Genomic DNA, 17,162 nt, shown 5'->3' on the forward strand with positions numbered 1-17,162 from the left:
GGGGGGGGGGGGGGGGGGAGGTCAAATTATTTTTTTTTTAATCGATCGATATTTTAAGTAAAATTTTTCAAGCCAAAAATTTTGAAAGATAATAATATAATAATAATAATAATAATAATAAATAATAATAATAATAATAATAATAATAATAATAATAATAATAATAATAGTAATAATAATAATAATAATAATGGTTATAACGATTATGTAGTATTAGCAATGTTAGATTTTTTTGTGTGTTTCTTTCTTTTCTTTTTTTCCTTTCTTTTTTTTTTTAATAAGTAGGAGGTGTTTAATGGCATTGAACCACACTGCCTGAATCCTTATAATATATATATATATATATATATATATATATATATATATATATATATATATATATATATATAGATTAAGGGCGTGGGGGGTAGATTGGTATCATTACCGTCATCATCTTTATATATATATATAAATGGATTATGCCGACTGATGAGGTGGGAACACTGAAACGAATCGTCTTGGCAAGAATAATGTGAGTAAAAATTTACATTTATATATATATATATATATATATATATATATATATATATATATATATATATATATATATGCTATATCAAGCGAACTGCGTTTCATTTTCATTATTATGCAATTATGTCGAAAGTTGCATTTAAACGATTTGCGATTGTCCGTCATCCAACCACCAAACGCTCTCGCCCTCCTCCAGTCTCTCATTTTTATAACATGCCACATCTAGCCTATAGTAAAATTATTTTCATTCTTATTGACTATATAAATTTTTACAAATGCGGTCAATGTATTATATATATAATATACATATATTTCCTCATCCCCTCGTTAATCTTCTTGCCAATCCTTTCCTTACCCGCCCATTTTCTCATGTTACCGGTGTTATTATTTGTATCCCATTTTTATCACACACATCCCCCCCCCCCCTTCCTCCCCCCTTCCTATACCCCTTTCTCATGTTCATAATATTTGGTCCTTTACTTATTTATCTATCTGCGTAGTTTTGCGTTTTTGAAATTTGTAAATTTGATACCGTGGAGAATTTATAGCCGGGGCGCTTAAATGACCTAAATTGTGTCGAAAGCGCCATTAAACACCTAAAAACAAAAACAAAACAGAATTTATAGTGTATTTTTTATTTTTTTTTTGGGTAGTTTCTTTACGACTCTTGTGACACTTTTTGGTCATAGTTTCTGCGTCAGGTAAAATAATGTAAAAGGCGAGACGACCTGCCTAGAACTACGAAAAACTCGGTAGAAATACGAATTCTAAATTTTGGCTCCAATTTCAGAACTTTATGAACATTTTCGAGCCATTAAAACTTATTGAAAATATAACTTCTTCTTCTTCTTCTTCTTCTTCTTCTTCTTCTTCTTCTTCTTCTTCTTCTTCTTCTTCTTCTTCTTCTTCTTCTTCTTCTTCTTCTTCTTCTTCTTCTTCTTCTTCTTCCACCTCCTCCTCCTTCTTCTTCCGAATCATTTAACCCCGATTGACACACTTTACCTTATTCCTTTTCTAGTCCTCCAGCGTGACTACGAGAGCATGGCTCACATCTTGGGGGTGAAAGGGTACCGGGTACGAGCCCCTGTTCAGGCACATCGTTTTTTTTTTTCTTTTTTTTTTTTTTGACAAGACCATTAAACCCCGATTTATACACGGCCATGTCTCTCTCTCTCTCTCTCTCTCTCTCTCTCTCTCTCTCTCTCTCTCTCTCTCTCTCTCACTCACTCACTCACTCACTCACTCACTCACTCACTCACTCACTCACTCACTCACTCACTCACTCACTCACTCACTCTCTCTTTTTCTCCCTCTCTCCCTCTCTCTCTATCTATCTATCTATCTGTCTATCTATCTATCTATCTATCTCCCCCTCTCTCTCCCCCCTCTACCCCCATCCTCTCTCTCCCTCACACCCCCCCCCCCCCTCACTCTCTCTCTCTCTCTAACAAAAAAAAATATATTATTTATCTCTTTCTGTTTCTGCAGCATGACAACGAGAGCATGGACCACATCCTGGAGGGCCTACTGGAGTCCCAGCAACCAGACGGCATCAAATCAGCTCTCATTGGACGCATTTGTAACGAGGGGGCCAAAAGCTCTCAGCCCGCCACCACCGTCAAGGGCGTGTTACAGGTTAGTAGTATGTAGGTACTTGAAAGTTTGACCTTTCAAACAAAGCCCCTCTTCCTCCTCCTCCTCCTCCTCCTCCTCCTCCTCCTCCTCCTCCTCCTCCTCCTCTTCCCCTTCCTCCTCCTCCTCCTCTTCCCCTTCCTCCTCCTCTTCCCCTTCCTCCTCCTCCTCCTCTTCCTCCTCTTCCTCCTCTCCCTCCTCCTCCCCTCCTCCTCCAACTCGTCTTCCTCCTTTTCCTCCTCCACTTCCTCCTCTTCATCATCCTTTTAATTTTCTTCTCCATCTCCTCCTCCTCTTCTCCCTCTTCATCATCCTTTTACCTTTCTTTTTTCTTCATCTCCTCCTCCTCCTCCTACTACTACTACTACTACTACTACTACTACTACTACTACTACTACTACTACTACTACTACTACTACTACCTCTACTACTACCTCTACTACTACTACAACTTATTCTACCCATACTTTTTTCCTGCTCCTTGGATGTTTTTCAAGTAAATAAACATCACTTTAATATTTTATATCACAGAAAACCGAGGCAAAACTTGTATATAGACTTTTCGATGATATTTTAATCAAAGCACTCCAAGATACTTGGAATGTATTACCTTTTTACAAGTCAGTAGGTGCTAAAACGTCATTTGAATGTAAATAATGCAATCTTTGGTTTAATATCCAATCCAGTTCACTGAATATGTGTCTGTGTCTGGCGGTAATGATAGTGAAGGCAATGTTGTCTGAAGGTCACGGCATGTATTGAAAACGGGAAATAATAGATTCTTTTTTTGAAATATAAAATAATTTTTAAATCACTTTAGCTAAGACTTTAAATGCCACTGTATTACAATGTGACATAAAGGTATTTACATTTTTGTAAAAACCAAATCCAAAGAATTGTTTGAAATAGTTTACATGGTTAGATATTGTATAGATAAATCCATTCGTCGCATATGAATTCTTACTTACTGACTTAATCCTCTTCGGGCCTTGAGGCGCATAGGGCATCCACCAGACATCTCCATTTTTTGTGGTCGGCTGCTTTTGCAGTGGCTGTATTCCAGGACAGGCCTGCTTCCTTTAATTCTTTCTCCATGGTCTTTCACCAGGTTTCTTTACGTCTCCACAGCTTTCTCTTCCCATCTGTTGTCCAGTTAAGGGCTGTCTTGGGAAGTGACCCTTTTCCCATTCAGGCCACATAACCCAGGCAACGCCATCTTCTTATTTTTATTTGGCTTTCAATGCTAGCGCAGTCAGCTTTCTTTAATAGATCCACTATTTTTATTTTTGTAGGCCAAATTATGTTGAAAATTCTAATTAGACACTTGTATTGGAAGGTTTCTTCTAGCTTTTGTATTATGTAGGATGTCATTTTCCAGCTTTCACTTCCATAAAGCAGTGGTACAATTAAGACATTGCTTTTGTATATTTTCAGTTTAGTCTTTCTCATAATTTGCTTTGATTTCCAAAAGGTTTTCAGCGTGCCAAAAGTCTGGTGGTTTGCATTTAGAACTCTGTGCTTGGATGTCGTGTTCTGCATTCCGTCATTTGAATTTAAATAATGCAATCTTTGGTTTAATGTCTAATCCAGTTTATTGAGTATGTGTCTGTGTCTCGCGGTAATGATAGTGAAGGCAATGTTGTCTGAAGGTCACGGCGTGTATTGAAAACGGGAAATAACAGATTCTTTTTTCTTTTTATATATAAAATAATTTTTGAATCAATTTACCTAAGACTTTAAATTCTACTGTATTATAACGTGGCATAAAGGAATTTACTTTTTTTTTAAAATACCAAATCCAAAGCGCTGTTTGAATTTGGACGTTTACATGGTAAGATAATAACAATATAAGAGTAATGAATATATTCTGCCCCAATCCTCTATACAATAAAGCTCTAGGTGCATTGAGATTGTATAGGGAAATCCATTCATGGCATGTGAAAATATTCTTACGTCAATTGAATATCTCATGTGTGTTCAGGAATGTCTTTCAGTAACCAGACATTAGAATGAGTGAACGTGTAGTGGAATTTATAATATAATGTAATTCATTGCTACCAGATCTCCTCCCCACCCCACCCCCACCCCACCCCCCATATCTTATACTATCCTTCCTTATTCATTAATAACAATGTGAAATTGAATGTAAGCGTCAAGTCAATATACGAAAGCAGATAAAATGGACGTTTCGGGTTTCCCTTTATCAACAAAACATGATGAATGAAACATTACAGACGAATGAGATAATGTGATAGTGGCGTTGTTTATTTTTTTTTTAGATCTGAGACGACGACGACCAAAGATTACTTTTTTATTTACTTATTTATTTATTTTATTTACATCATGTCCCGTTCTACATGTTACGTATTGCTGTTGACATGGGACCCCTTGTAAAGCGCTTTGAGCACGTTTAGTGGATATTACTCTATATAATAGCTCAAGTTTGTTTTTGTTTTTTTGTTTGGTTTTTAAAATTATTTTGTTGTTTAGGGGTGTTTTTTTTTTTTTTTTTGTTGTTTTTTGTTTTTTGTTGTTTTTTTAAATAACTATTATCAATCCCTTCCCAAACCAACCAGGTGAGCTGCAAATGGGTCCTGCACGGATCCACGGAGCTCCAGGTGTCGTCTGGGTTCAAGCTGTTCCACGAGTGGGGCAAGCACAACCAGGAGGTGTTCGATTCCTTCTTCAGCCCGGACTCCGTCACTCAGATGTTGATTGGTGGACAGGGCATGGATGCCAACGTGCCACTGCTCATCAGGGAAGGTAAGGGATATCATATATTATTATTATATCTACTAAACTGTCGTACTTTGGAAAAAAACACAGAATATTTAAACATTCGGCCAGAAAACTCCGTTCTTCAAATAAATATCGATCGATTTAAATGACTCTCGTCTTGTGAAAAAAAACTCTCAAACCCGGGACTTCGGCGAATTAAAACAATCATAAGGTTTTTCTTTAATTATGAATGGATTCATTTATGTTTTATTTTTATTTATTTATTTATTATTATTATTATTTTGTTAATTTCTTTTTCACAATAACGCAGTCTGTTTTTGTTTGTTTTGTTTTTTTACTTATTTACTCAAATCTATTCATATATTTGTCTCAAATTATATTCTTTCTTTTTATATTACTTTAAGGCAAATATCCATAAGCCTGTGTGTAGTATATTATATATATATATATATATATATATATATATATATATATATATATATATATATATATATATTTTTATATATATATATATATATATATATATATATATATATATATATATATTATTATTATTATTATTATTTAAATATTTACCACAATGTTTGAGACAGTCTACATTAATGTTTCAGGCTTAATTTGCCATCGTCAGAGTCCTGACGATGGCAAATTAAGCCTGAAACATTAATGTAGACTGTCTCAAACATTGTGGTAAATATTTTAAATAATAATAATTCGCTCCATTACTGCATGTCGAGCACTTTTCGTACCATATTTGTATCAAACACAATTCAATATATATATATATATATATATATATATATATATATATATATTATATATATATATATATATATATGTTAGAAGAGGATAAAAGTTAACTGGCATAGGGACAGTAAACGTTGGATGTCTCTCATTTCTGGACTTTTGTTTTTTTTTAATGATTTGGGCAGAGACAAAAATATTGGTGAGAGAATTTTCCTCTGAGGCAAACATCTCTAGCAATTAAATTATGATAGTTCCTTTCGTATCTGAGAAGCTCGTATCTGGCAACATAAGGCCCCTGTGACCCCAATGGACTAATGGATTTCATTTCTATAATGGGCTCTATAAAATTCCTGGACGGTTACCATTATTGTTTATCAGAAGTTCAGTGAAGTATGTTCAATCATTTTTTTGAATTACCCAATAAAAAAGTACATGGAACAAAACACAACTTCAATATCGGTCTCAGTCTCACCCTGGGAATTTAATACCCTTAATCTTTATATGTGTGGAAAAGGTTGTCCAACCATTGCAATAATAATATTCTAAACATATTCATGTTTATATGTTACCCATCACATAAAATCAGTTTTATGTAGGGGTGATTTTGATAAATAAATAAAAATAAAAAGAAACAAATAAATAAATAAATAAAAATAAATAAATAGAATAAAGAAAAAATAAACAAATGAAAAATAAGTAAAATTCCCTTTATTTTATTCATCCCATAGGGGAAATTTGTCTCCAGGGTCAATTCCAAGGGAAGTCTGGAATAACCCAGGCATCAGCCAGCCGCAGTACAGCGCTGCAAATTGAGCTAAGGCGAGGTGGCTTGCTCAAGGCCACACAGCGCAGCGGCGGGCGAACTCGGTACCTTTCGGGTAGGAAGCAAAGACCGTACCGCTGAGCCACGCCGCAGAACTCACCGAATTCCAACACGCTCTGCAATACGGCATTCGGGAACTGGGTGACAGAAGTGTATCTTTATAATAAGTCGTTTACCTCCCATGGACATCAGATTTCAGCACGCTCAAATTCTAGTGTGCTTTTTTGCTCTTCCTAAGATCGTGACAGAAGCCAACGAGTATTCTACCGTACTCTGGAAAAACACATATTAAAAAATTTGGCCAGAAAACTCGTCCTTCAAATATCGATCGATTTAAACGACTCTCATCTTGGCAAAAAAATAAACTATGAAACCCGAGACTTCGGCGAAGTCGGTATTTCAAAAGGTTATTTACTTAATCTGGGTACAGCTGGGGCGACCATCCCCAACCCAGCGCGTCCACAGGTGGCGGATCGTGGAACGGCCTACAGATCCTGATCTATAGGTTAGCTGTAAAGCCGCGGACCAACTGGCGATAGTCGTGGAGAGTGAGGTTGGGTAGTCTGGCAGCACAGCTACACATGCAAAATGCCTCATATACTCTATGAAGGGACTATCAAGGTGAATGGGAGGCGCCTTAAAACCTGCCAAATGCTCCCACTGCCTTGTGGGTTATGACCGGGAGGTCAAAAGGCTATGGAGTAAACCAGATAAAAATCCGTCAGAAGGCAACGGGAAACCACTGACGTATCATCCCAAGATCGTCATGATGTCCGTCCAAGCGAATCTAGTCAACGACGTCAATGGATGTTTTTCGAGCAACTCGATTACAGCCTCGTCCGGTAGAGATAGTCATGCAGGTGAACAGGTGACTCTCGACCGTCATCCAGCTACTGTGCACCACCAAACATTACGAACAGCAACATGGAATGTAAGAAGTCTGTACCAGAAAGGAAAATTAGCAAATGTAGTTATGGAAATGAAGAGATTGAATATCAATGTTTTAGGATTATCAGAAGTTAGATGGAAAGGAGCAGGAGAACTTAATTATGATGACTGTAAAATTATATACTCAGGAGGAGGAGAACACCAAAGGGGAGTTGGAATTATACTAGATAATAAAACGGCGCGAGCAGTCAAAGGATTCTGGCCCATATCAGACAGAGTAATGGCAATCAAACTACAAGCAAAACCTTTTGATTTTGATATTTTACAAATATACGCCCCAACCACCAGTCACGATGATGAAGAAGTGGAAAATTTCTATCAACAAATAGATAAAGCAATGCATCAGTTTAAGTCTTCAGACATAAAACTCATCATGGGCGATTTTAATGCCAAGGTGGGCCGAGAGAATAGAAAGATATTGTGGGCCCACATGGTCTGGGAGACAAAAATGACAGAGGTGATCGTCTTATTCAATGGTGCCGTCAACATGATCTGACAATCACAAATACTTGGTCAACAAACCACAATAGAAGGAAGTGGACATGGAAAAGTCCTGGAGATGGAGTGAGAAACCAAATAGATTACATACTCATCAGCAAACGTTTCCGAAACTCGGTTTTGTATGCCAAATCTATGCCGGGGGCTGACTGTAACAGCGATCATATACCTGTGCTATGCCCCATACGAGTTAAATTGAAAATCTGCAAAAGAGCAAAGGCTAAACCTAAATACCAACTAGACATTCTCCGGGAGGAACAGAAGATACAAGAAAAATTTGAACTATCAGTAAGAAACAAGTTTGAAGTGCTTGGAGAACTAACAGATATAGAAGAGAAATATGAGCAGTTTAAAGACAGTGTTGCTGCATCATTAGAAGAAAATGTTCCAACCACACTTAAGTTGCAGAAGAAGAAATGGATTACTCCAGAGATATTAGAATTAATGAATGAGAGAAGAAAGGCCAAAAATCAGGAAGAAAAATACAAGACTCTGAACAGGCAGATAAAAAGAAAATGCAACGAAGCTAAAGAAGACTGGATAAATGAACAATGTCACTATATAATGTCCTGCAAAGAAAAAAATGGCAAATTCTTCCATCAGAAAATCAAAGAAGTGACAAACAAAACTAAATCAGGTGCTAAAAGTGGATGCATCAAAGACAAGCGTGGAAACACCATCATGGACAAAGACTGCATTCTAAACAGATGGTCAGAATATATTGAAGAACTTTTTTTTGATAATCGAGGAGAAATGCCTATGACAAAAGAACTGGAAGGGCCTTCTATAATGAAAGATGAAGTTAGGAACGTCATGAAAAGCATGAAAAATGGAAAAGCTGCAGGACCTGATGCCATAACAATTGAAGCCTTGACTGGCCTGGGTGAATGGGGGATTGAATTCATCACAAACCTTCTAAATCAAGTGTATGACACAGGAAAAATGCCAACTGATATGAAACGATCCATTTTTATAGCACTACCAAAAAAGCCAGGGGCAGTTGATTGTGAACAACACAGAACTATTAGCCTAATGAGCCACCTCACAAAAATTCTTTTGAAGATAATTTTACTAAGAATAAGAAATAAAATACGACCTGAAATTGGGGAGATGCAATTTGGTTTTGTTGAGGACAAGGGTACCAGAAATGGAATATTCACATTATCAATGCTGATGGAAAGATGTATTGAAGTAAATAAAGATCTGTATATGTGTTTCATCGACTATTCAAAAGCCTTTGATAAAGTACAACACGAAAAACTATTCAAAATTCTATCATCCTTGGACATTGATGGTAAAGATTTAAGAATATTACGGAATTTGTACTGGGAACAAGAAGCAGCAATGCGTGTTGACAATGAACTAAGCAGTTTTACACCTATTAGAAGAGGAGTTAGGCAGGGGTGTGTTTTGTCTCCAGATTTATTCAACCTCTATAGTGAAATGATATTAAGAGATATCGAACATAAGAAGGGGGTGTGTATTGGAGGAAAGAATGTAACAAATCTGAGGTATGCAGATGATACGGTTCTACTGGCAGAATCTGAACATGAACTACAAGAATTACTGGATGTTGTAGTCAGGAGTAGTGAAAATATGGGACTGGAACTGAATATATCTAAAACAGAATGTATGACGGTATCTAAAAATAATAACCCACCAGCCTGTGTAATAACAAGCAGAGGACAAACAATACAACAAGTTGAATGTTTCAAATATTTAGGCTTCAATGTAACATCCAATGGAAAATCAGATTGTGAAATAAAGAAAAGAATAGGTATGGCGAAGAATGCATTCAACCAGCTGCATACAATTATGAAAAACAGGAATATTAGCATGAAAACAAAAATCAAAGTCCTGGATTGCTATGTACTGTCTGTGCTGCTATATGGTTGTGAGAGCTGGACCATAAACAAGACCATGGTTAAAAGACTGGAGGCAGTGGAAATGTGGTTTTACAGAAGAATGATGAGGGTGTCATGGATGGAAAGGAAAAGAAATGAAGAAATTTTAGAAATGGCAAACAGAAAAAGATCACTGATAACAAAAATCATCAAACGCCAAATGGAATTTTTAGGACACATTATCCGCCACCCTGGTTTGGAAATACTCGCCTTGACTGGAAAGATGAATGGAAAAAGAATAAGAGGAAGACAAAGAATAACGTATTTGAAAGGGATAAGAACTTGGACAGATGAAGCTGAGAAAGGTGGCGCTGCTTTAATAGAATTGGCAAGAGATAGATCAGCTTGGCGGAAGATGACCTCCGACGTCTGCTTCAGATATGGAACTACATGAGATGAGATTTACTTAATATTTTAGATTCATTTTCTGATTTCAGGTTTCCGCGTTCTCAGCCTCCGAGGTCCTTGTACGTACGATGATCATGCCATGAAGGTGCAAGAGGGCATCACCAACTTCATCAACAGAGCTGGTCAACGAATCGTGTTACGGAACTGTGTCTTGTTGTTTGGGGAGTTCAACGAGTGCATTCCGGCATCGAGCGATGGCGTTACCCATCTGTGTAAAGCTGTCCTCTTGTCATTGTCCAAGGGAACTCTCCCTCAAAATGGAAAAGAGGTAAATAAACTTAGTGGGTAGAGGGGGTCCTGATAGCTCAGTTGGTAGAGCACTTACTTCACAAGCAAAGGGACCGAGATCGATCCTGATGCAGGCGATATTTTTTTCTTCAATATGAGACTGACAGCCTTAAAGACCAATTTGAACAGTGATAAAATCTTTTTTCAGTCTATGCTCCTCTGATAATAATATAGATATGACAAAAATATTGTATATTTTGTGAACAACAACAATAATAATGATGATGGTGATGACGACAATACATAATACAGGGGTGCCAAATGTCCATTTTTACTACTTGTGTTTATGGGGTATTTTTTTTTTTCAAATCTCAATTTACATCTAAACAGCTTTTCCTGTCTTCAAGAAAAAGGCTACTTAAGGTCCTTTTTCTCAAGAGAGACATAATAATGATATCATTGAAACAAAGGCCCCATCTCTTACAAAGGAGAGGACAGAGTTAATAGAGATGTTTTTGTTTGCTCATTTTACAGGGCTCATTTTAGGCTTAATTTCAAAAACCATTTGGCATCTCTGATAATAGAATTGAGTTTAATTCAAAAATGTGTTCCTGCCCATTTCAGATGATTCGATACATCAAACAGACGGAGGAGATTGCCAGTTTCCTCAGCAAACTGTGGAAGCTTCAATACCAGCATCAACTGCTTCACGACTGCCTGACAGAGATATTCCGCATCATCTCCACCAGGCCCCTCACTGTGGATGACGGGGAGTGTGAAGAGCCAACCATCGGCCTGGCTTCTGTCGTCAAACACATCGACCCCAATCTTGCCAGTCAAGTCAGTAGCCTGGTTTTTTTTTTGTTTTTTTTTTGTTTTTTTTTTTTTTTGGGGGGGGGGGGGGGTTTAATTAAATAATTTGGGTTTTTTTTTAACGTGCAATTATATACCACAATATCCACTAAGCATGCCCAAAGCGCTTTACAAGGGGTCCCTATCCAGCAGCAACACTTAACATGTAGGACGAAACATCACACTTTTACGACCATATTACAATCTTTATTTTGACAGAGACAACACTGTTAACGGCTGGATACTCATTTTACACCCGAGTATAGTGAGAGTAAGGAGTACAGAACAGCTAATTGATCCTTTATGTTTCATGAACACAAACATTTTGAATCATTTCTTATTTTTATTTTAGTCTTTTTTTTTTAAATGAAACTCAAGATATTAAATATGAGAGCTTTTTTTTACTTAAAAATTTTTTTACCCAGTTATTGAACTTTCCACCTGACCAGCTTTATAAAATGCCCTATCAAGTCATAATTATAAATTATGATATAAGATTCTTAAACTCCTCCCTCAGAGCCATTTTGCCCATGGAACCTGAGTTTATCCCGTTTTTTATCGCATGAAACGAACAATAGTAATTGCTTGCTACCCTTTGGATAGGACGCTAGTCTATCGCAAAGTACTTTCCGCCAGACCCAATCACTGCTGGTGGACAGAGGGGGGTCAGAAAAAATCTGGACTGCGCCCGGGATTGATCTTGGTCCCTTTGCTTGTGAGCCCAGTGCTCTACCAACTGAGCTAACTGGACCCCTGATTCATAAACTCCTGCATTTTACATTTCAAACAAGTTCCCAATGCCAATGCAACATCTTGGGAGCATTTTATAGGAATGAGTTTGAATTTTCAAATTGTATTAAATATATTCTCATTTACACTGATTGGATCTCAAATATATTGATTTGATATTAAAAATGACCATAATGGTCAGAATATCATTGTGCGTCAAAGTCTATTTTTAATAAAAACCAGACCCTTTGTAATATTTCTGTTATTATACTATAGTAAAGTCAGGTTTTCCCTGAAATCAAAGGGGTAGAATTTTTTTTTTATTTTTAAAATTATAAGGGTCTTGAACTAAACTTTGTAAAGAAATGTGCTGTGCAAATATTAGATGTTTGTGAGGCAGGCTGAGAAAACCTGGGAATATGCGGCAAGCTTCTATTTGAGATATGAGCCAAAATCGAAGATAAAGTGTTTCCCATAGCAACAGATTTTATTCAGAAAAAAATTCATAACTTGGGTCATTATAGAAATAGAAAGAAAATTTAAAGTGGTAAATGATCAGAAAGATGTGGTCTACACAACTGCATACATAACGCAAATTATGAAATTTGTGAATCTTTCCGGGTTTTCTCAGCCAGCCACACATTTGTTATTATTGAGCTTTATATATATATAAAAAATTGAGCTTTATATAGCGCAATATCCACTAAATGTGCTCAAAGCGCTTTACAAGGGGTCCCTGGTCAACAGCAACATTTAACATGTAGGACGGGACATGTACGAGGTTTTTTTTTGTTTTTAAAATTATTTTTTTTTAAGTTGTTATACTTATTTCTTCCTTTTTCTCTTATAAAGATTGTACGGGATGTGGTATCAGATCCTACCGTCCCTGACCAGGCCGTGGAGCTTGCCATTGGTCATCTGATGGACTGGCTGAAGTGGCCGACGGCCATCAACGTGTCACAGTGGCTTTCCTGCTTCCTCACAGAACTGGCAGCGTCTGGAAAGTACAGTCTTCTCATACGCCTGACCAACTCGCACATTGAACAGGTATTGAATAAATAGATTATAATTATAATGATGATGATGACCATTTATTCATTCCATAGGGAAAATTGTGACCCATCGTCTCAAAACGGTGTTATGTCAGGATGATCTAAATTCTAAAAAGTCAGATTAAAGCCAAACTCATCAAAAATGTTACAGTGAATGACATAATCAGTCTGATGGTGAAAGGTTTTAACTGAGATATTGCCAATTTTAGTTAGAAGGTCATTTTTTTATCAAAAATGAGTTGTTATAAATGATTAAATCAACCCTTTTTGTACATCTTCGGGAAATATCAAAGCATAATTTCACTTCTATTTTTTACAGCTGCTCCTGTTGAAATAGTATGAAATTTGAGAAAAGTTGCTGGATACCTTTCCCATACATCTGACCATAACTTCAGGAAAAATCACGTGATTTACTTCAAATAAAGATTAAAATGCTCTGGGGAGCGTATTATTTCAGAAAATGCAAAAAAAATGCAAATTCTAAATGTTCACCTTGCGACTGATTATGTCATGCATTGACACACAAATATGCAATGTTGGTTTTTGTTGTTCTAAAATGCTGTAATTGTTCTCATTAACACATATAAACACAACCCAAGACTGATGTTTTTTTGGCTATAAATTCAATTTCCAGCATCATAATCATACCGGCATAACACAGTTTTGAGGTCAAGAGTCACAATTTGTCTTTACTGCCGTAATATTTGGGGGCAGCGTGGCTCAGTGGTACGATCTTTGCTTCGTACCCAGAAGGTACCAAGTTCGACTACCCACCTCATTGTGTGGCCTTGAGCAAGTCACCTCTCCCTAGTTCACTTTGCGGCCCTGCACTGCGGCTAATGCCTGGGTTATTCCTGTCTTTCCTTGGGATAGACCCTAAAGACAAATTTCCCTTTGGGGATGAAGAAAGGGACTTTTAATTTTTTTTTTTTAATATGGTAAAAGGACATAAGCACCAATGTAAACAAAAATGAAGTGTTTATGTTATGGTAATCCCCGGATCACAGCACACAATACTATCTGGGTCATGTAGTATTGTTCAATATAACACCATCAGAAAAACGAAATTTTGAGATTGAGTCTTAAGACAAATCCTTAAAATTCCTAAAGCATTTCCAACCATAGCTCTTTAATCATAAGATGGCAGTTTGGGGTCTATTCCAAGGGAAGACTGGAACAACCTAGGCATCGGCTGTAGTGCAGCGCCGAAAAACTGAACTCAGGGTGAGGCGACTTTCTCAAAGCAACACAGCAAAGCAGGTAATTGAACTCGGTACCTTTCGGGTACAAAGCAAAGACTGCGCCATTGAGCCACTTACTTACTTCCTGCCCATTAGCCTATTGGCATGTAGGGCAGCAACGATGGACCTCCAATCTTTGTCTGTGACCATCATCTTCAGACAGTTCCATGTCCGGTCCCCCCCCCCCCCCCCACCCTCCCCACTCTCTCATCTCTCACTCCACAGTTCTCCTCCAAGTTGCCCAGGGGCCTTCCTCTTCTTCTCTGTCATTCTGGTGTCCAGTGTAGGGCAGTTTTGCTGATGTTTCCCGCCTCCTTTCTCATTCAATGTCCTGTCCATCTCCACCTTCTTCTCATGATGATGTCCTTCATGTCTTCCAGTCCACATTTATCTGGCAGACTTTCATTTTCAACAGGTTTTTGCATGCTGAGAGAAAATTCTTTCAGAAATATTTTAAAAGTAATATTCAAAAATAAATTTAACCACTTCAACAAAGAACAAAATACCAAACACGGTACGTTTCGGGCTCAAAACCCTTCTTCAGCCAACAAAAAAAAACAATAAAGACATAAATACATTACTAAATTCCAGATAGAATCTGGAATCTAGTAATATTTATGTCTTTATTGGCTCAGCTTGATGATGATGATGATAATGATAATTCTGATGATAAAGATGATAATGGTGATGATAAGGATAATGATGATGTTTATCAATTTGTAATTATTTTCTCTCTGTCCATTGTAGGTGATGGAAAACATGGCCTACCCACAGCTACGCGACCCTTCCTTTCACGTTGTCTCTCAGTTATTGATGAGTTACCAGCACAGTCCTGGACCGTTTCATAAGGTGAGTGAAGTTTGTGTATGCCTGTGAACAGAATATATTTGTGGATGTGTGTGTGTGTGTGTGTGTGTGTGTGTGTGTGTGTGTGTGTGTGTGTATCTAGTCCTTTTTATTTTAGAAAATATCAAATTAAAAAATTAAGGAGCAGGCACCGATGTAAGATAAAGATCTGAACAAGTGTGTATGAAAGGTTCCAGACAAAGCAAGAAAGAAAAATACAAGAAAAAAAACCATCCCAAAAAAATCAGTCGACCTCGACTGGGGATCGAACCTCAGACCTTTTGATTACAACAATTGTAATCGACTGCACCCAGGATCAATCTCGGTCCCTTTGCATGTGAAGCGAATGCTCTACCAACTGAGCTATAGGGACCCCATAGCACTAAAGAGACAGTAGCAATTGTTTACCACTGCCGAGTTCACACATTTGTTAAAAGATAATTCATACGTCTACTGTCCAAAGTCCCATTGGAACCAGTGTTTATTCCCATAGTGTATAGTGAACAACAATATTATCTCTATAATAATATTTCCATATATGACTAACCGTTTTTATAAAAAGATATCAATATTTACTTATTTAAGAGCACAAGATAAAACTATTAATCTATGTACGTTCTTCAAACTGCTTGATAAAATCATTGAAGAGCTGCCAATCCCTATCTTTTAGGGTTTTTATTTCCCCATTTGACTATTAAGTGATGATTACACGACATGTAGAATGGGAGGGGATGATATGATAGCTCAGTTGATAGAGCACTCGCTTCACATACAAAGTTACAAAGGCACCAAGATCTGAAACCCTTCCCCCCTCCGCCCTTCTACCAATCCACCCAGCATTGATTGGGTACCCAGGTCTAATTGACAGGTACTCATTTCACACCTGAATATGGTGAGTAAAGAGCCTTTTCCAAGGACTCGACTATACACCGAATCGAGCTGGGTTCGAACCCTGGACCATCTGGTCCAAAGATAAGTGTCATACTACATGACCACATTGCTTGACTATAGCATTAAAGAGACAGTAGCAAATGTTTACCACTGCCGAGTTTACACATGGAACCTGAGTTTATTCCCTGTAGGTAGCGTGAAATGAACAACAACAATATTATCTTCATATGACTAACCCGTGTTTATAAAAAGATATCAATATTTACTTATTTAAGAGCACAAGATAAAACGATTGATCTATGTACGTTCTTCAAACTGCTTGATAAACTATTGAAGAGCTGCCAATCCCTATCTTTTAGGGTTTTTATTTCCCCCCATTGATTTAACACTTTGACGATTAGGTGATGATTAGACATGTAGAATGGGGGGGGGGGGGGGGGGGGGGGGGGGGCTGATAGCTTAGTTGGTAGATCACTCGCTTCACATACAGAATTACAAAGGAACCAAGACCTGACCTACCCCCCCCCCCCCCCACACACACTGTCCACCCAGCGGTGATTGGGTAGCTGGGTCGAATTTATCAGGTGGAAAGAAGTCTGCGATAGATTGTAATCCTATTCAAAGGATAGCAAGAAATTGCTATTATCCATCTCACACTATTCCTGATAGAGACTTTTCTATTCCTAATTGAATTAATAATAATCAAGATTGATAGTTGAATCCTCATAATTGCTAAAATTCTGATTTTTTAAAATGTAAAATTATGTTAATCTATGATTTTTTAAAAAATTATGTAACTTTGGTATGTTTTGTTGTTTTCTTTTGGTGTTTTTTAGGTTAAATTCTTGTTGCAGTTGTTTTGTTTTGTTTTTTTTTTGTTTTGTTTTATTTTCAAGCGGGGGTGGGGGGGGGGGGGATTGTTGTGTTTTAGGGGAGGGGTGAGGGGCTTTGATCATTTATTTTTTTTTTTGGTGGGGGGCGGGAGATGTTCTCAGGGGAGATAAAATTGGATTTGAAAATTAAAATCCTGTTTTGTTTTGTTTAGTTTTAAATAGTCTAAATTTTGTTATGCTGAAAGTTATTCGTTGGTACCTGCTGTATCTAGTGGGTAAAA

At 37.2% G+C, this 17,162-nt stretch overlaps 1 protein-coding gene across 6 annotated transcripts in view; it reads left to right on the top strand.

Moving 5' to 3' along the window:
* Positions 1-17,162, top strand: part of LOC144969918 (ubiquitin carboxyl-terminal hydrolase 38-like) — a 167,444-nt gene that overhangs the window by 135,467 nt on the left and 14,815 nt on the right. For all 6 annotated transcript variants that reach the window (XM_078908988.1, XM_078908985.1, XM_078908987.1 and 3 more), the window contains 6 exons: positions 1,999-2,145; positions 4,719-4,905; positions 10,239-10,477; positions 11,062-11,277; positions 12,871-13,065; positions 15,059-15,160. In XM_078908988.1, the coding sequence (XP_078765114.1) occupies positions 2,014-2,145; positions 4,719-4,905; positions 10,239-10,477; positions 11,062-11,277; positions 12,871-13,065; positions 15,059-15,160 (1,071 nt within the window). In that variant the 5' untranslated portion in view covers positions 1,999-2,013. The remainder of the gene's footprint in view (positions 1-1,998; positions 2,146-4,718; positions 4,906-10,238; positions 10,478-11,061; positions 11,278-12,870; positions 13,066-15,058; positions 15,161-17,162) is intronic.

The sequence above is a fragment of the Berghia stephanieae genome, chromosome 4, assembly GCF_034508935.2.
Source record: "Berghia stephanieae isolate SIO BIC M18660-M18661 chromosome 4, UCSD_Bste_1.3, whole genome shotgun sequence".
NCBI lineage: Eukaryota > Metazoa > Mollusca > Gastropoda > Nudibranchia > Aeolidiidae > Berghia > Berghia stephanieae.